The sequence below is a fragment of the Pygoscelis adeliae genome, unplaced genomic scaffold (assembly GCF_000699105.1).
Source record: "Pygoscelis adeliae isolate BGI_AS28 unplaced genomic scaffold, ASM69910v1 Scaffold38, whole genome shotgun sequence".
In the NCBI taxonomy this organism is placed as follows: Eukaryota; Metazoa; Chordata; class Aves; order Sphenisciformes; family Spheniscidae; genus Pygoscelis; species Pygoscelis adeliae.
In genome coordinates, this window is record NW_008825614.1 from 15,994,058 (window position 1) to 16,014,758 (window position 20,701).

The 20,701-nt window shown below is 37.7% G+C and overlaps 1 protein-coding gene across 1 annotated transcript in view; it reads right to left on the minus strand.

Annotated features, from left to right (window-relative positions):
- Positions 1-3,748: 3,748 nt before the first annotated feature.
- Positions 3,749-20,701, minus strand: part of CCDC53 (coiled-coil domain containing 53) — a 17,680-nt gene continuing 727 nt past the window's right edge. The window contains exons 2-7 of the mRNA XM_009333053.1: positions 19,160-19,258; positions 16,799-16,864; positions 15,251-15,379; positions 13,578-13,688; positions 9,287-9,351; positions 3,749-5,905 (exon numbers count right to left, since the gene is read on the minus strand). Of these exons, the coding sequence (XP_009331328.1) occupies positions 5,821-5,905; positions 9,287-9,351; positions 13,578-13,688; positions 15,251-15,379; positions 16,799-16,864; positions 19,160-19,258 (555 nt within the window). The 3' untranslated portion in view covers positions 3,749-5,820. The remainder of the gene's footprint in view (positions 5,906-9,286; positions 9,352-13,577; positions 13,689-15,250; positions 15,380-16,798; positions 16,865-19,159; positions 19,259-20,701) is intronic.

Sequence of the window (20,701 nt, forward strand, 5' to 3'; positions counted from 1 at the left end):
GAAAGCCAAGTCAGAGGCAAAGAGAAGCTACACTAAGAAAAATACTAATAATCACCCTCCGCCCATGATATTTTAACTGTATTCAGCTGCTTTGAAATTGTCTTCTCAATATATGCTTTTGTGCAGGCAGGCAAGCTTTTGACATCAGTTCCCTAAACCACACCTAACACATGATAAAGGCATTATGAACCATTTTTCACCTAATCCATTATTACAAAAATACTGGCTGCTGCCTATTTCACCCTGTGCTTTTGATGATGCCAGGCATCATGCTGGGCAAACAAGACAATGTTGTTGAAGGTTTCTTGGAAAAAATCTCCATTGTTATTATTTGGCAGTTCCCTAAAACCACAAATGATGAAACAACTGAGAAAAGAGACACTCCTCGTTTTCTCTGTTCATCTCCCTCCCTTCTTCTGTTCTACTTTAAAAGTAGGTGAACTGGATCGAGAGGATCAAAGGATCATCTCTGCATGCAAAAGTGTATCTTTTCAAAGAGCTGTTGGGAAGCGGTATAGAGAAATCAACACCGTAAGACGTTCGTTGTGAACAGTTTAGCTCTCACTGGGGAAGAATTCCCTATGCCCCTGAAAAACAGTGCAAACCGTGCTACAAGAAATCACACAAGGATTACGGAATCTGTTGGGAGCATGGAGTCAGCTGAACACTAGAGATCATTTGTCTGAAAGCAAAAAGGATAATCACAATTCTTAGGAGAGTTATCATTTAAAATGGACTTTACAAGTTTTTTTCCACTGTCCATCCTTCACTGCAGGGCAATTCAAGTGTACTCAAGTTCTCACTACTACAAGTGACATAAAGGGTAAGGTTTATTAAACAGTTGGTGGCAATCACCTATGAAAAGAACTGCTCATATAAACATAAAAAATTACTCCCAGATCCCTTTGTTCTGACCTGTCCTTTTCAGCACCCAGATGCGTGCTCTTTCCAGTAGCAGACTGGTCCCAAGCCTAGCATCCACTTTACTACAACTTCTGATTCCACAGACCAGGACAGAAAGTGGTAATGAAGCACAAAAAGGGATTTCTAGTGTGGAGGGAACAGCAAGTCCTCATATGGAGTAGACAGCTTTCAAGTACAAGCTCATATACTAGAACATACAAGAGCTTGATAGGCAAAAAGTATATTACCTAAATCAGAGAATACTATTATTTACCATTTCATTCCTTCGGGCAGAGGGTACCAGTTACGAAGTCTGATGCACAAAAAATCAGCTGTCTGCAAAGTGAATGTTTGTTCAGAATTTTCCTTACCACCCATTTACCTGAAAATGGGAAATACACTGAATGAGAAAATAATCCACTTGTTTAAGGTCAAGACACTGACTTAAACAACCTTAAAAAACCCCAAACAAATAAAACTGGGTAAGTGTTTCATGCTACATCTGTCCTCACCCAATGACCTGCATTTTAATTTATAGCCATTTAAATCTGTTCCCTCAAAATGAATATAAGTATGTGGAGACACAACCTACGCTAAGCTTGTTTCTGTCACTCATTTTCTGTGTGGCATGGAGCATGTTATTTTCATTTTCTACTTAGTTTCCCTCATAATGAACTCGCCCATGGAACTCCCTTAAAGCAATATTGTATTAGCAAAGTTAGACAGTCAAACACAAGGCAGGAATATACAGAGCTTCCTGAATTAATGCAAACATCTTTGGAAGCACTAACAAACTTGTAATTTAGCACTCAACATCAATCTCTGCCCACAGCCGGAGTATAATCTTGGTGGCAGGAGAAGGGACTGCCGGAGCACTGCGGTACTCCTCACACCTTCCGTTCAAGTATTGATTTTTACCAGAGACAGAACTGCAAGACTAAGCGAGCCACAGGCCCGAGCTAACGCGGCAGTTCCTGTCTTGCCTGCGGTCTGAGTGGAGACACCGTCACGTGAAGTATCAGGGGAATAATGCTTTGGCCACTAGTGCAGGCATTTGACCTGCAGTCATCTCAGACAACAGGTTGCCAAATTTTCTGAAGAGTAAGAAAATACATGTTCCGTTTTGCAGACAAATCCATTGTAACGCTGTAACCTTAGTTCAGCTTTTCAGAGATAAAACTGGATTCCCAGACAGCTTAAGACCGTGATGAGCTTCAGTTTCTTGCTACGTAACATTATGGAAAGCAAAATCGACCAGATCACACGCCGCTCAAAGTGCTGATCTTAGTGACACTCTCTTTTTCCAAGTACAGGCTGCAGCTTCTTATGACTTTTTTTCACAGAATGTCAAACTATACACTTACTCACTGGTGTAAGTAACACACACTGGAAAGAAAAACAAGAGAGAGGAAGAGACCCAGCTTGGAAAAAGAACCATCAATTTTCTTTTCAAATGCAGCTGAACAGGAGAGTTGAGAAGGAACAGATTAATGATTAAGAGTGCTAAACAAGGACTTCAGTATAAGGTTATTATCATGTCCAGATGTTGTTTTTGCCTTTGACAGTTGTTTGAGGTTTTACTCATATAAATACAGATATGCATCTAGTCTTAAGGCACCTACATGCATTTAAAATGCCTGTAATAACTTTAAGAAACAGACCTTTATAAATTCTGCACTCCACCTGCAAAATGAGGAAGATGGTGATGGGGTAAAAAAAAAAAAGTTTGTTTAAACATTGAGTACACAATTTACTAATAGCACGTAATTAGTATTAACAGATGCATTCAACAGTTATTCCAGCAACAAGCTGAAGTAGATCTCATGCCTACAAATTGTAATACTGCCCCGGATGATGATTTTAAATCCATGTAAAATTTGGGTATATTAGATGTGTATGACTGACACCTCTTAATGTATACTGCATCTTTTAAAAGTTCATTGCTGTTGGAAGCTTTTTAAAAATAATAGTCACTTAAAAATGGACTTCTTCCCTTGAAAGTACTACGTATATCTGATTACTGTGCAGCCAAGTTGAAATACTCCCTCCACCTTCTTTGCCAAAACAGATGGCAAATAATGAGCAAGTTGGAATATTCTCTGCTTATAGTATTTAGCTTGCGGTTAAGGACTTTCCAACTTTCTGGTTTAGCATCATCTCACTAGAAAACTGCTGTAGATCAAGGAGGACTAGCACAGCTGACATAATTCAGTCTCAAACCAGCCTTCCCATACTTAATAGCTTCTTGTGTCAGCATGTGTCCTAAGCTGAAACATCTCAGATTGAACTTGGCTACAACCTAAGAGCACAGGGACGTGTTTAGTAGATGAGACTGGCAGGAATAGAGGAGCTCAATGCGGTCAGAGGTTCCGAAGGCAGTGGAAGGATTATGGCTGCTGATGCCCCGAAGGTAAAAGGGGAAGGTTTTATCTTTTCCTCCCTGGTTCCTCACAGTTCAAACACTTGGATTTTTACTGTGCAGCGTGCCACCGCTCAACCGGGAGAGGAGGCAAAGTGGCAAGATTTTTCTTAACGTTTGTGCAAGCCTACCAAGATTGCACTATTCCAAAGTAAACAGCTACCCTGAAAAAAACCCCAAGTCTTAAGCAATTAAATTCAGCGTGCCTGCTAATGAAATTGTTATCCTGTGACATACGTAATTACCAATTAATTATCCCTCATTTTAACAAGTGACAGTCAGCTAGCGGCTTTCTTTTTCATTCCACATAAAAATACATCTGTAGTGGTGTAAAAGACAATTGATTTTAAGTTTTTCAGACTGAAATTACACAAAAATCTTCTTCAAAATTATACACAATGGAAGTCATACCTCCTTAAATGTGTTTTGGTAACCTTGTTTATTTCTTTAAAAAAATAATGAACCACTATGTCTCAAGTCAACTCTTTACATCATGCTACTTCCTTACATAGGTTAATATCAGTTCAAGAGTATCGAACACACAGTCCTCATTAATTTCAGTCTTCCTTAAATTTTCTTGTTAGAATAGCAACTATGGGATGTTCAGTTCTCCTCTAGTCAGATTGCTAACATGGCTTAGGTTAAACTCCAATCCCCTATTTTCAAAACTCTCCCCTTCAGCTAGCAGATTGATGCAACTTCAGCATAACTGGTTTTTGAGAAACACGAATTGCAGAGACTTCAGAAGAATGTTCATTATCTTGTTGAAAACAACATATGGGAATAAAATAGAACCACAACTTTGGTTTACAAAACATAGCCTTAATTATACAGATTGCTTCAATGAGTTTTCAAATATAGATTTCAAAAAGTCACCAGTGTTTTAATATATGCTTTCTGAAACAGCATTGTAACATTTACTTTTGAAATACTTATTGCTAATACGTTAATATTTGCCAAGTTTTACCAAGTGTTAGCTATTGAATATTTTTGTTTAAGTGTTCACTAATAATTAACTCATCATCGAAATGCCATCTCTAGACATTCTCTAGTGCATATATGCTTTTGTAGGGATTCAGGCATTACTCTGATTTACAGGTTATGAAGAGCTTAAATACATCTGCTAGGCTCAAGTGGGAGCCATGCTTGTTACAGAAAAAAAAGCAGCTAACCTACTGAAGTGGCATAAATAACTAAGCGAGAAGATAATGACTCAGTCATAAAAGCTAACAAATTTATATACTTAGAGCTTCAGTTTTAGTCTTCTCTGGGTCTCAGGAAGAACGTGAAATACCAGAAAGTGAATGACTGCCTGCCCCACAGCATTCTGGTATAATCACAATAATCTGGGGAATTCAAATAGATTGTGAAGAATTTCATGTGGAACAAATTATATTAAAGAAGATTCTTTAATGAAATGTCATTTTTGACTCATGGAGTAGATTAAGTGCTTTGGAGGGAAGTCTTCAGGGCCAGTCAGGCTCCAAGTGGATTTCTTTACATTGTTCCCCAATGCATACCTCAAGAGGTAGCATACAAACTGAATTTTGGCTTCTTTGCCAAAATTATCAGCAAAGGCACCAACTTGGAGGTGATTTCTTATCCTATGCAAACTGCTCAGCCACAGCTCCTTTCGAATAAGCCCGATAGCAGTCAGAAAGTGGTTTCTACTGACCCACGTGACAGTGAACGAGAAGTGAGAATCTGGTATTCCATTAATAATCTCCTAGTCACTTGCTTCTTTCACAGTGTCATTTTCAAACCAATCTTGCAATATTTGTAGCTTTCTACACCACCGCAACCTGAATTTGATAAACCAACTCTTCTACAGAGCAGGAATTTCTTTAACAACTTTGTACAGACTCTTAACATGAAATTGAATAGCAGTGTATGCTTTGAAAACAGATTCAGATTGGTTTTTAATATATTTTTCACTTGTACTTTAGTTTCTTTCAAAACAAAGTGTCACTCATTTGCAACCACCATAAGATAGCTGACTTCTGTGTAATTCTTGTTGCGTCACTTCAGAATATATTACAAAAAATACAGTTCATCAGATTACAATTAAACAATTTCATTTTGAAAAGTTACTTTACCTGTATGTTATGGACAGAAAGAAGGCAACTTAGGTAAAAAGCGTTACATAGAAAATCCAATAGTGACCAGAATGCATTCTTAGAGACCTGGAGGTTTAGAGGCGTGGAATTTTTAGAGTTTTACAGTTTTACAAAGTAATTTCAGAAGAATCAGAAAGGAATCTGAAATGATGCAGCATAAAAATTGCAAAGATCTCACGACTGATTTTCACGGTGGAAAGGTTCAGGTTGAAATACGCTGCCTGTTCAAACTTTATGGGAGAGAACATGAAGGATCTTAGCTCTTAAAAATGCTGTCAGATAAATCACGTCACCCACGTGACCCACGCGAAACCACTGTCCTGCTAAAGCTCCAAACACATTAGCACTTAACAGAGGTTTCCAAAGGCCGAAATCAGTCTCTTAGTCACTAAATGAAGATTCACTATCAGAACTGTCTTCTGCATTCCCATCATCTCCCCAGGCAGGCACAGGGGCATCTGGGGTCCTGCAGGCAACAAAAACATATGTTGTAAATCCTAGAAGGCGGCTGAGAACACAAGCAACTTAGCATGTAATGCTACCATCTTTTCATTACAATTGCATGCACTTTATATCCACAACATTTAACACTTTAACTGTTAACAGTTTACAAACTCACACCTTATTAGTATTCACTTACAACTGAAAGACAAACACTAGAAACTGTAACTCACTGGACATCAAAACTCTGTAGACATCAGTTTGAATGCACACCTTTGAGGTTCTCGGAAATAATGACAGATCACTAAGAAGTAGCAAACACTCGTAGAAAGAGTTGAAAGCAGGCAATACTGATTAATTCAATTTTTTTCAATCTTCAGAGGTTCTAGGGCTGAAAGGAACAGGCTGTACACCATTAAGCAGTGTAAATAGTACATGAAAAAAAATAAGACAGGAAATGAACAATATTGTATCCAACTAAAACTGCAGGGATAATTTAGAGAAGCAAAAAAGAATTACTCAGAGTGGAATTTGGCTGGAACACTGGGTTAAATTTGACATGCAAGAGCGGCCATGGGATTTTTATTGACTATAAATGATCAGATCTCTTGTATTTAGTTTTGAAGAGAATATTTAAAATGGATCTTAACATCATGTCAAAACATTTGCTCAGGGAATCTACTGGGAATGAGGGGGAGAGAAGCAAGCCATCTAAAGACTAACTAACACTACCGACTGAAGATGCTGGCTCTCCCTGGAGTCTCCCTCCTAAGTATGTAATGAGTTTGACAATACAAGCAAGACTGAGCCTGGTAAATTCTGAAACCAAGGTAGAAAATATACACGCAATTATACGTGGGGAAGGGGAAGAATGATCTTCACAGAAACTAGCTTCCTGTACGATAGTTAACTGCTCTCTTTGATAAAATATTGCATTTTAAAGTAAGCTGTCAATCGTATTATTCGTCCCATTTTTATTTATCTTGGGGCTACCCCTGTGTGTCACGCCACAGAATTTCTTTTCCAACTTTAGTTCTGTTCATTATAATTTCTCTGTTGGAAATCCATAAGGTACCTTTAAAGTGTTTATAAACATCTTGGGTGCAAAAATGAGAAGTGCGTTAAAGAACTGTAAGAGAGCCTTCTCCCTCCCCCCCGCACACCTCCAAAATAAATTGAGAGCGTTTGCTTTCTCATGCAAATACCACTGCACAATATTATTCTTTGTTGCCGTGGTAATGACAAAACAGAAGAGCTGTGCAAAGACATGTGATCTGGAGAGACCAGTGCAAAAACTCTCCTCTAGTAAGGAGAGGAAGATGGCAATGAATTCCTTTAATTTGCGAGGGCAGGACAAACTCTCTTGGAATTGTAGACAGGCAAGAGAGGAAGGATAAGAAATAAAAGTTAAAAATAGATACATTGGGAGCTTGATAGAATAGGCAGTTTTCAAACTCTGTAAAAAGTTAGAAAGGAGCGATAACAGAAGTAAAGCAGCCGAAGGAAGAGAGTATGAACAACTCTGTATTATTAGAATTAGCATCTCTGCAGCCACAGAAAAACCACGCTCAGTCACTGGCAAGTAGCTGGGAGAGTCTGCAGTAAGCGGCTGAGCACACAGCAATATGTACATTTTCCTAATTTTCACTGGGACTGAGCGAGCAGGCCTAAGGAACCTGAAGATCCAAGAAATGTGGTGTGAATGGCAAGACACATATAAAAAAAAAGAGTCTGTGACATTGAGACAAGAAAGCAAGAAGATTAAAAGAAAGGTCACCCCTGACTCCTTAAAATATTAAAAAAGTATTTCAAATAATACCAATTCTTCAAAGAGGCATTATGCACTATGCCAAATAATTAGCTTGCTTTAACGAAGTAGATTTGCTATAGTTTTCAAATCAATAACATTTTAAAGAAAATCTGCCTAAGCATTAGTGTTGCACAGAATCTTTGAAGATGGACTTTGAGACCAAACCCCAAACATGTTCCATGAGCCCTAATCCATAGTAATAACGTTTCTGTCTTAACCCAAAACAGACAATCCAGAAGCAAGTACTTTTTTTAAAAAGCTTTTGAAATTGTAACCTATTATCTTATTTTTATCTACTATAAAAATCCATCCAAATACGAAGAAATAGCAGCATTTACAGAAAGGTATGGACCAGAAGCGCAGATTAAGAAATACAACACATTTAACAGACATACAGTAAACCCATGTTTTATAATCCTGTCTCAGACTTGCACAGGTTCTTACTTGTGTTCTTTTTCTTATTTCCCATTTGATCAGTAAAAATATCAAATGAGGAGTACCTACTTTAGGCTTATTTAGACACCAGGAAGTGACTTAACATATGATGACACTTCAGTTTTCCTGTATTTTTATTTATTTTATTAAACAAGTTGCTAGTTTCAGAATAAGCCTTTCCAAAATGTAGAAAGACTTCACTGGAAAGGAGAAGCAGGCTTTCTAATACACTGGCAGTTTCTGAAGAGGATGCAAAAGTATTTCAAACAGTTTAGTGGCTATAATATAAGAATGAAAGTTAATATTTTCATCACTTTAACAAATTCTGTGAAACGGTACAGTAAAACTAAATTACGTATCAAATGTAAAATAAGCTTAAAATTCATGCTTAAGGCCAGACAAGTAGCTTTGAAAATGAGTACCTACTCTTAGTAGGCTTCACATCAGGTCAGCTCAATCAACAGTCACAATTTCAAACTGCTGACTTCAATTTACACTGTCAATGTTGAAGTCAAGTTGTACACTCCATCTACTGAGGGAATCTGGAAACAACTGTGCTGTCCCTCATGCTCCCGGTAAAATAAAATAGTTTGTTCTTATTACCCTACAATGATGACATTTTGTTGTTGAAGTGTTGGAAGAAAATACCAGGGAAAAACCTCATGCTCTAAACAGTACAGTGAAAATGGCTACTGACGCATTATTTGATTCCTCATCGCTACATGCACGTTGTCAAATGTTACCTTGTCATTGCTATATCCTTTTCCTTGAACTGCACCACCTCTGCTTGGCTTGGAAGAACCCCTTCCATTTCCTCTCAAGTCTGAACGGTAAAGTCCTGCAACCTTCTCTTGGGGAGGGTGCAGTACCTCCCCATTTATTATTCCGGACTCTGTATTTCCTGGGCCTGGCCTTGGACTAGACAATACTGAAAAGACAGCTCATAATTGAGATTGCATCCCTCCTCCTTTGGTACTGATGGCCCTCTTCAGACCTATAAAATGCTAAAAACGCCTTTCACGGAAGACTTCAAAACCTGCTTTAATGCTGATAATTTAGATTCACAATACCATAAAAAAGCTTTTCTAAGCATACTTTTTTCCCAAGTTTTTTAAACATGTGGTTGCATTCCAGCCCTACTGAAAGTTACAAATTACTTACTGAAGAAGGTCTGGATTTAGCCCTTCAGAAATCATTTTGTTTCGTATTGCCATTACAGGAACACCCTGTGTGGGAGGAAGAATAATATGAAATTACTGGACACAAACAGGTGAACTAAATGCCACAGGTTCTTTTAGGCTACACTTTCATACAAATCTATGCATGTCACTTGTTGAACAAGAGCATGGAATGATAATCTCAGTTGCCATCAGTATGAACCTAGAAGCGAGAAACGACTGAGACCAAAGGCCCTTTTAATCCTTCTTGTATTTATGGCAAAACATCTAGAGAAAGTTGAAGGGAGACAATCAGGAATGGGCAGATATATTTGCAATTCATGCAGACAAAACCAGGAAGCTGAAGTTATGTGTATGGATGAGAATGTGAAGAAAGCACAAAGCAGCACAAAGACAGCAGAGAACAGTTGTGCTAGAAAGATGAGGAAGACTCGGCCATGCTGAGGGTATAGCCAAAGAGGGAGGAAAACCAGGAAAGTGCATCTGCTACAGCTCTGGAAGGATACCTTAAGGCAGTGCTAAAAATCGGAAAAGTCTTGAAAAAGCATGCAGAAAAATGCAAACAGGACATGAGAACAGAAGCACAATTTAAAAGTGATTCCTCTGAATACAAGTGCTTGTGCAGTCAGGCTTGAATCTTCTATGACTTGTGGACAGATTTTAGCCAACTGCGTACGTGTTAAAAAAAATTCCTTCCTTTCACTGCAAGTCCTTCCACAGCTTCTGCACTTTATTTTATTCAGCAACACCTAAACATCCCCTCATCTTGGATCACACACCCAAGAACACTTTGACCCACGTCCTCTTACGAGACACATTCCAACAAACTGCTTCTATGTTTCCACTAGAGTTGCTCAAAGACAACTTGTTGCTTTGCCATCCCCTGTTGCAAACCATCAGAAACACCACCTGGACCACTGCATGCCAAGATGGGGGGGGGGGGGGAAAAAAAAAAAATTCTGCTTTCCAAGGGACAAAGCCACTAGTGGTCTAGGAAAGTCAGGAGAGGCCTCACAACCTAAATGAAAAGTAGTGTAGGATTCTTTTGGCACAGGACAAATATCTGTTTTCCAAAGTAAGTAACATAGTGATAAAATAAAGGGTAGCCACGACTAATGTTCCAGAGAAGCATGTGGTACTAGTGACAGTTGCAGTAGCTAACCCGGCAAAGGGAGAGCCAAGCTAGCTGTCTTACTGTGTTTTCCTTGTGCAGTTTCACAGTAAGAATCACAATCAAGACTTTTGTTTGACGATTCCGGAACAGCACACAGACAGGTACACAGTTTTAGCAATCTGTTAGGCATACTGGCAAAAATGTGACTCAAATAGCTGCGAGGTATTAGCTTGTAATAAAGAATTTCTCAGTAATTCACAACTAATGTACGTTACAAAGGGGAAAACATTTGAGTATTTCATGACAGTTTAAAATATTCACTTATTCTAGTATAGATTTGGTCACCAGGGATTGTGTGTCTATACACCGTCTCATACTAGCTAATGTTTTTTCCCTCGCTTGACTGCTCTTAGGGTTCCTTTCCCCAGCTCAGAAGTCACTGATGAAGTGTTTATGCATCAATTCAAACCATGTGAAAACCAGACTGAGTCAGATCAGGCAAAGTGGAATTCGTATTTGCTCTCAATGAAAGGGAGCTTGGTATATGAACTTCTGAGAATGGATTGGAAACTATTATGCTTTTACGTTCACGCTTGGAGAAGCGTTTATTCCAAAATTGTATGCATCAAAATCTGTAAGAAAAAAATCTCTCAGTACCCTCATATATTATAGATTTACAAAACTAATCTTAAGTTTAATCAAAATACCCTTCAACAGTACACTTTTTTCCTGAAGGAAAACTAATAAGGTTGTACCTATATCTGTTTATAATACAATTAGGTCATTACAATTACTTTATCTTTCATACTTCCATAAGTTTTAATCTGGAAAATCAGAGCGTAATACTGCTGTTACCCTAAATCTTACTAAAATAAAACAGACAACTCTTTTAAATCTAAACAGTAACTACACTGAGCACACAGGTCCACTGAAATGGGACAGGTGTACTTTCCTAACATGGGAGCCAATACTAAATTTCCATCGCATTTGCCTCTGCTCAGTTAAGATCTGAAATAATCCAAATCACTACACATTCACCACGGTGTACCCCAGCCCTACTCCCAGCCCGGTCCTGCAGCTCAGGAAGTGTGCAGGTCCTGGAGAAGCCACAGTGCAAGTAGCAATCTTGTTGCAAAATAGGTTTTGGTTCTCCACAGTGCAGAAGGAGGTCACATACCATCAGCGCTGGCAATTCCTGAAGATCAGTGCGCTCTCCATGTTTGGTTTTGATTTCAGTCCTTCAAAGCAAGGATCAATCTATATCAGGCCAGTCAGTATCTTGGCGTCTGTGCAGTCATGTGTGGTGTTTAGAATCAAGTAAGCGTATATGTACTTTAAACATGAAGTTTATCTGAAATCGTAGACTGCTCCTCTCACACTGTCAATAGAAGTGTTCTGAACATTTATTGTAGCAAATATGATATTGCTTTTGTAAGGTTTGCTTGAATATTATTGTTGTACATTTTGAAAAATATGAACGTAGTATGCTCAACTGCACTCCATCCAAATGAGTTTGTTACTATTTCACAGAACAGCTATCTTTACTGTAAAAGAAATATTTCTTCAAGGTGCTAATTCTTAAATACGACAAATATTGTGAGCAATAAATACACGATCAGTTCAAACAAATCTTCAGCTAGAAATTTAATTTGGGCAAATAAATGACACTAACTGAAATACTTGACTGGACAAGAAGACAAATTTGGCAAATAAAAAACACACATTAATTTGTAGTATGTTAGTTTGACTTTCCTACCACACTGTTTACAACTGGCAGAGGAGTCACCAGAACTGCCAGTACAAAGGATGAATGTGGAAAGTGAGATCTCACTCCTCTAGCAGTCACCAAAAAAAACCAGTCAAAAGTAATTAGACCATCCAGCCCTTTCACATCCACTTTGAAGTCTGGCATTAAATCAATACACTAACATAGCGTTCTACTCTCTGCTACTACCCCACTGCTACATTTTCCAAATGGTTTGTAATAAGCTACCCATAAAGTGCCAATTTGTGATTCAAATGAAAAATAAGGTCTGGAACATCATCCAAAGTACCAAGCACACCAATTTTAATAATTGCTCTGAAGAAGGAGTGAAACCATGAAGTTAGTTTTAACATAAGCAACATTTTACTAATACTATGACACAGTCGTATTTTCCAGAATTATAATATATATTTTAGAGAAAAATTTCCGCTGACAACTTGAAAATAAAGACAGATTTTTTTCCTTGTTTGCAATCTCATTTTTAATTTTGTGGACGTGAAAAAAAGAGCTCTTAAAAAATGTCACCAAGAATGTCCCATTCACCTTTTCACTCCTTCATTAGTTTTCACACATGTAAATACTCATAGAATCACAGAATCATAGAATCATTAAGGTTGGAAGAGACCTCTAAGATCATCGAGTCCAACCGTCAACCCAACACCACCATGCCCACTAAACCATGTCCCTAAGCGCCTCATCTACACGTCTTTTAAATACTTCCGGGGATGGTGACTCAACCACTTCCCTGGGCAGCCTGTTCCAATGTTTAACTACTCTTTCAGTAAAGAAATTTTACTGAAAAAAAAACCAAAGTAAAGTATTGAGATTACATTAATTTATTTTCTACTTATCTGTAGAACAGCCCACAGATAAAGAGGTAAACAAAACCTGCATCATGAATAACAGGAAACTGAAGTGGAACCAAGTAGCGAAGCAATTCTTCTATCTCCATTTTGAACCCTACAGAAATATCAAATACTCCTGCTCTGGTCTATACTAGCAAAGGTGCATTTTGTACCCTACAGCAAAACCAAACTGTAATCATGTCTGTGTGCAGGGAATGGCACCAATTCTACCAGAATAACTACACTGTCAGGGGCATCTTCTGTGACTCCAGCTAATACCGCTCTGCATTTACACATCTTCACACCTTTGGTTCACAAGTATATTGGCAGAATTTTGTAGAAAGATCCTGCCTGAAGCTGTCTGAGGGAATGTATTTTATCAACTCATTTATTAGAGAAGATGTGCTAGAAATACTGGGATGTTATCCTAGCTTAAGGATAACTGATGCAATATATGTCTTCAGTCATTTAATGTTCACTTACAGCTATGCGTTGACGTTCCACCTAAAAATAATGGAGTACCCAAAGAATGATGAGAGAACTGACTTACCACTTGTACCATTTTGAGATATCTGGCATATCTTGGATCCTTGGCCACAGTTCTGACATTTTCTGTTACTACCTCTGTTTTCTGTAACCCTTCTTCATGCATATTGTTCTGCTGTATACACAGAAGGTAACACTTTAATGGTTAGGTATGCAGACCAGAAGCATGGACAGATTTCAATCCATAAAATTTGTAATTTAAGCATAAAGTACAACTCTTCTTACATCAAGATGATTCTGATCTACACTCATAGTATTAGAGATTTCCAAGATGTATGAATACACAAAAACCAGATCTTTGATTACTGACTGTTACAAGTGTGACTTCCTACTTTTAGTCACAATTTTAAGTTATTGCACAATACAAGAAAAAAAAAATAGCCTGTAATAGCCCTGTTAAGTTTGTTGTATTTAATGAATAAAACAGAACTAAATTTAAATGCTCACTTTATAAAAAATAATTTTTTAAGGTTATATCTTCACATCTCCCCTAGTGGTCCAATGTATTTTTTCCTCAAAATAATTATTTGATCCCCTGACAAATGTTTCATACAGATCATATAACTTCTAAACTATACTTTTTAGTATAAACCATTAACCTAAAGGATAACATAATGAAAGCAAAGAATCCTTGAGAGTAATTAATTAAAAAAATGAAAAATGACAAGAAGCTATAGTACTATTTAAAGGACAACAGAAAACTGCATATTTGCTATTAAACTAACCATTTCAAAGTAGCATTGGAAACCTCCTTTCAGGAATATCTGTCCCTACTGTATTATCTGAGAGGAGGAACATTTTAAAGAGAACAAAATAACTGGGAGTCATTCTCTAACATGAGTGAAACATGCAATGCTAACTGTCCATTCTGTCTCCCACGTTGCTGGCTGCAAATTAGAGTTACAATCTTCAACAGGCAGGGAAAGGCCAGCAGAGTACTCCAGCTATTGCTGCTCCACAGCAACTCCCACCAAATAAGAGAACAAGCAGAGATTGGAATTGGACATTCCAAGAAAAGAAACTATAATAGGAGGAAAGAACTCCATCTACAAATGAGCCAGAAAGCCTCACTTGGTGAAGTGGTGATCACAGGATTTAAGTCTGGGTTAAAAAACCAACCAACCAACCAACCAACCACACACACAAAACCAACAAAAAATTAACTGCAGGGATAGGATCTTAATGCTGATCACTTACAATAAGCTGGCATTTTCTGTACATAGATGATAATATGTAGAAAACATTCACTGTAATAACCTCTTTAAAATAAAGCATGCTAGAAAGTCCAATTTGAGCTGAAAGCTCACATTCTAAAGGAAGGAGAAAAGAGTTGGAATTATGTGATTCGAACTGTTATTTTCATTCATGACCTTCCCAGTCCCCTGATGTAATTCATGTTCATATATTAGTGTGATTGAAGAAGAGGAAGGAGGCATTTACCATTAGATTTGAGTTAGTTCTAATTATTTAAGCCACATATTCAAGAAAGGGTATACCCTTTTTTGTTTTAAGTCACTCGTTAAAACAGCTTCATTAGTGAAAAATGTAGTTTTAGATCTTTACAGTTGATTGCTCTCTTCCAATAGACTTGCTTCTTCCATCTATTTCAAATGAGACTAGAAACCTGACACGGAGAGGTATATTCCTTCCATGTGTTAGTTATGCTTCATTACTTACTCCAGATTGAGGTGATACAGCTGTCTGTTGATCTGTAGTACCTTGTGCCACAGGACCATTTGTAAGACTATTCATATTTGCACTGGACACTTCAAATTTGACATCTTCTAGGCCAGGAATAGAGGACAACTGAATGTACAAAACATCATCAAATAAGCAATGAGCGTATCATAAGTCTACGTGTACAATAAAATCTGCAGTATGCTGCTTACCACATGTTCCCCAGGTAGGTTTCACATTAGTAAAATCGTAACGTTTTATCACTAGTTTTGGTATTTTGATTGGCAAAAAGAGAAGATTTTTCTATTCAGGTGGCTTCTACAACAAAAACCCCAAAACACTCCATTGGAGCTTTCACTGTTAACACAGGGTTGCCGTGCAGGAAAGGCTTCAACAGCTCCCCAGCATTTTGCTACTGCACTTATCAACCACACAAGAACCATGCCACCTTCTCTGCTACTTCGTCTACAGTGAATGAAATCATGACAAGAACAGCTCTATTACTTAACAGATGGGTGACTGGTTAAAGATTTTGCTATTTTCCACATCTTTCACTCTTTTTTAAGGAAATGCTGAGAGTGGATATTAAATATGCCGCGTATTTATTTGAAGGAAATTCTATTCAACATGATTATGAAGAATTCTGCAAAAATTATCAATACTGATAATTTCTAAATATTTTGAAATAAATAAGAGTTATTAAGCAGTGTTTGTACTACTACAGTATTTTTTTCACAAAGATCTTAATGAATGGTTTCAAAATGTCCTACCCCTGCTCCCAGAAAAGCCAACCGAAATTGCTTCTATCATTATTGAAAGAAGGATTCGTTAAAACTTTACAAGGGATGGTTTTTTTGTTTTGGGGTTTGTTTTTTTTTTTTTTCTTTTAGCAAATTAAATGATAATACATGACTATAGATTATATCCTTTTGTCATTTTAGCTAAAGAAGATACACCAGACACATTTGTGTTAGCTTAGATCCAATTCAGGTCACATTTCAATATCAAAAGGTTTACAAGGCACCTATCTAGTTACTTATAGCGGTTGAAATCCTTACAATCCAGTAACACTTACAAAGCTACTTTTGCTTTACAAAGGGGGCAAAAATTTCAAGTTTGCATGGCAAATGCAATTTCATATGCAACCCTGCAACACAAGTTGCGTATTTTAATATCGGAAAACTTCTCTCCATTTTCTTAAAACCAAACATTGCAATAAAATCAACACAAGTAAGCTGCTGTATAGTTCAGTTGCCCTTTCAAGATCCAAGTGCTCCTTTCCTGTTCAATACACTTAACACAGACAAAACCAACATTTCCAATATGTGTTGTTGGTTCCTTTTTTCCACATCCACTACACGTTCAAATGTTACACAATGTAAGCGGCAAGGCATGCAAAGAGAGAATTTGCCATGTGGGCGTTTTGTATTAGCTCCTTCAAATCATTATGAAAACTTACTTGCTCAATTCAGACTATGAAAAGGAAGCTAGTTCATGTAACCTAGGAGGCTGTCACTGTTAGAAGACAAAGTCTGTACACATACAAACCTTTGCATCCAAAATATTGAGTGTTGTTTCAATTTGTTGGATACGGAGAGAGAGCGCTGACAATTTCTAGAATGGAAAACAATTAGAACGTGAAAACGCTCCCCTAGGCCACCTGTATATATAAAGCAGTTCACATCTAGCTAAACAAAATCACTTTCGTCTTCTACCTGCTGAAGGCAGAGTAGAGTGTAAATGAGATGATAACATTATGAAATAAATGAAGCAATGACATCCCTTTTTAGTACAGTGGCTACAGTGGTTCAAATTTTAAATAATTTTACTAGGCAGTTAGTTTTCCCAAATAATGACTGACAGAAATGAAGACAGACTAGGTACAAAAGAAAGCCAAAGTAAATAGGGTATTACTTTGAGCAACTGGAGAATAATTGTACTCTTGCAGTTACCAAAACATCTTTCTTCAAAGCTTTTTCCAAATGGGGAAGATGAAAAGACGTGATGTGTGTGTATGTAACTGAGCAAATAAAAAGTAGAAAAATCTGATAAAGAATACAGCAGGTGATTGAAAAGTCCTGCTTTAGAGAGTCAAATTGCACAGTGAACCAGAACTAACCAGAAGCTTTACATGCTCCAGGTGCACCTCCATCAAATTTTGACACTTTTTTTTTTTTTTTTAAATACAACTTAAGCTTTTCTAAATTACCCTATAAGAACTGTCACTCTCTTAACTAATCACTACCATACTCCACCAGACCTGTCCAAGTAAAGTTGGCTAGCACGCTGGCTGGCAGATATGTACCACTCTGACAGCTCTCTGGCACGTTGGCAAGATTCTGCCTGGCTCTGAAGCAGAACTTTAACACCCTAAGAAAATGGCAGTTCTGCCAATATGCTAGGAGAAGTAAAAAGAGACTGACAGGAGTTAGTCTTTTTGGATAGTGCACCGACTTGTTTACAGATGGTTCTTTGTTCATGAAGAGGAGTTAGTTCCTATTGAAAGGAACTATGTGCCCTACATGTAGCTGGGGAAAGGTGATGAAAGATGTACAAAAGACAGTTATATAACTTTACGGGTCAGTTTGACTAGACAAGAGCCAAGAAATTTAGAGTTAAGGATGGTGTCAGCCCTAATTTTGAATTTCTTGGCTTCTGTTGATTTAGACTGGGACCTTTCACATTAAAAACACTTCTGTACTTCATAAAGACAAAAAACTTTTCAAGGAGTTTATAAAGCAACTATTTAGTCTCTTGGGTAACAACGCGTTTAGGTTAACTAATAACTGTTTTATTAACTAGACTTCACAGCATTGCTGTGTGCTCAAGATGGCTTTAAATATATGTGTTCTGATTTCCATAGTGCCTATGTAAGGGCTAGTTTTGAGATCATGTGAAAACTGAGTTTTGGACAACTGACAACAGCATCACCAGGCAGTTACACTGTTCCACGTATCAAATTACAATAAGTTTAAAAATCTAGAAAAAAATTACTTTTTTCTCCTCTGAAGCTCCATACGTTGATGTGGTAGCCAAATTTTATACTTGTCATGGGTCTGGCTCTAAACTTTACTAAAAAATAACAGAATTTCTCAGATTACATGGCTTAGTCTAATTGGATTTGACTGCTGCCCTAGCCCTGCTGGCTAGGGCCATGTAGTAGTCTTCAGTGAATAAACTAGTGAACAGTTTAAAAAAAAAAAACCGCTAATGACAAAAAGGTTAAGCTCAAAGCCATGTTAGAAAACACCCTTTCTACAAGGGAGGAAGCACTCCTGCCCTGTTCAGTGGGCCATTCTAGTCCTGTCAGTCTGGTATATTTCCAGTAACGCTAAAGTTACCATAAAAACTTGTTAACACTAAATATTTTTATTTTTCTCTTTTTTAAAAGACCGCTTGTAAATTAACTGCTTCACATTCCATACTAATCTCTTGCCAGAAATGTCTTTTTTTCCATATCAAAATTATTTACATTCAGAGCTTAGTGTATCACCCTTTTAAATTAAAGGTGGTAAAACCTGAAAGCAAGTTTTGATGCAATATCCTAGGACACAGATGAGAAGGATACTGACTGTCAAAACGGATTCAGCACCATAGGAATATGGCATCCTTCTTTCCAAACAAGACAATATCCACAGATGGAGCTGCTCAGAACAAATTCCATGTATCAAAAAGTTCAAAGACTATGCCAAACACAAAAGTTTAAGGAAACAGGATTAAGTGTGGTATAATCAGCAGTTCATGTGGATATCTTGGGGAAAAAAAAATCTGTCTTAAGCACTTACTCAAGAGAAACCTTGAACAGAAAGCAGACTAATTTTTTTGGTTTAAGCTACTAGTATTATTGCATCAAAAATATTGAAGTTTTTTCATTGTATAAATTGACAGCTAGGAAAATAATAAACATACCTCTTCACAAACAGTAGAAAAGCGGTTGAGGAACTGCACTGTGTGAACCACAAACTGGTTTAGAAATGCTACAGTTCTTTTCTGCTGAATAGCAGGAACCTGCATTAAATAATATAAGAAAATTAGATTATACATAGATGCCAGTTCTCACATTTGGATTCAAAAACCTGTTAAAGATGCAGATGTTTTAGAAGAAATTATTTTAGAAACCTGCCTTAAGTGTGCTTGCTATGAATGCATATATATACAAACAATTTTTTAATATATGTACACATATACATGTATACAAATCCTTTTCCACTAAAAATCTACTAACGTGACAGTTGAAAAGTTGCAGGATACACAGAAAAGGCAACAAGATCCACATAAATGAAGGACCGTTATCTTACTTAAGAAAACACTTCTGGATGAAATTGTGAACATTCCTGAAAAACAGTGTTGAAATTTTTAAAAAACAGAGAGGAAATCAGAATCTTTCCTTCTGAAGCTTAAGAAGGAAAAGAAAACTCAGTCATCCATACAAATACTCAGTTACAACCAACACCATAATCAAAAATAAAGAGTGGTGAAATCGCTGTCTCCGTTTTTAGTGGCTACCTATACTTTTTCTTATTTACAAGCCCAGATTACTCTAAAATTACACTTTAGTGCCACTCCTCCAAGTCAGATCCGATGCACACATACTTTTTAGACCAAAAGGTAGAACGTTCTATTTGCTAAAAAATAGCCTGGTGCTCAGAACGTAACAGACTGTTTGGCATTTTTATTTAAACCGTTATACAAGACTGGGATCAGGAACGTTCACAGAAATGTTTATGTATAAAATTATAGTGCCTCAGGGTTAATTACCTTGGACAGTTTTTAAGTCTTAAACTTCACACAGGAAATTACTCTATGGAATCGTAATTGGTTAAAGCAAAGGATTTACAAGGAAAAATATTTGCAGGCAGGCTTCAGCTGCACCGAACAACAGTTTGTGAATACAGCGACTCTCGGGTCTTCACCTCTGCTTTGGCCTTCCGTTTGTCAGCGTCGCCATTCACTACACTTTGCAATTCTTAAGACATCCTGATTTTTTGTGAGACTGTGGTTGCTACCGTCTCAAGTCGTCAGTCCGTGCACCTGCATGGCAGGGTTTGCCGAGGTTCAATTCCGTAGTTCCAAAACTGTCAAACAGTGCTTACGACCTTATCAGAAATTTATGGGGTAGCACAAAGGATGGAAGGATCACCGGGGCACTGGGAACCGTCCTATCCTTATGCTCCGTGTTTGACAAACAAAGCTAGAAGTATGCTTTTGCATCGTCAAAAGACATGAATAAGCAGCTGCGCACGGGATTTGCCCCACAGTTCTAAGGCTGAAGCGGCTTAGCCCGCAGACGTAACGCTATCACAGACCCTGCAGCAAAACGCCTTTGGAGACCGTTAGTTAGTACCGCGCTCCTGGAGGCGCAGCTTGAGACAGGAGGAACCGCCTCGTCCTCCCGCGACCCCGCCGCGGGAACTCGGCCGCTGGTACAAAGGCAGCAGGTGCCGACGGCAC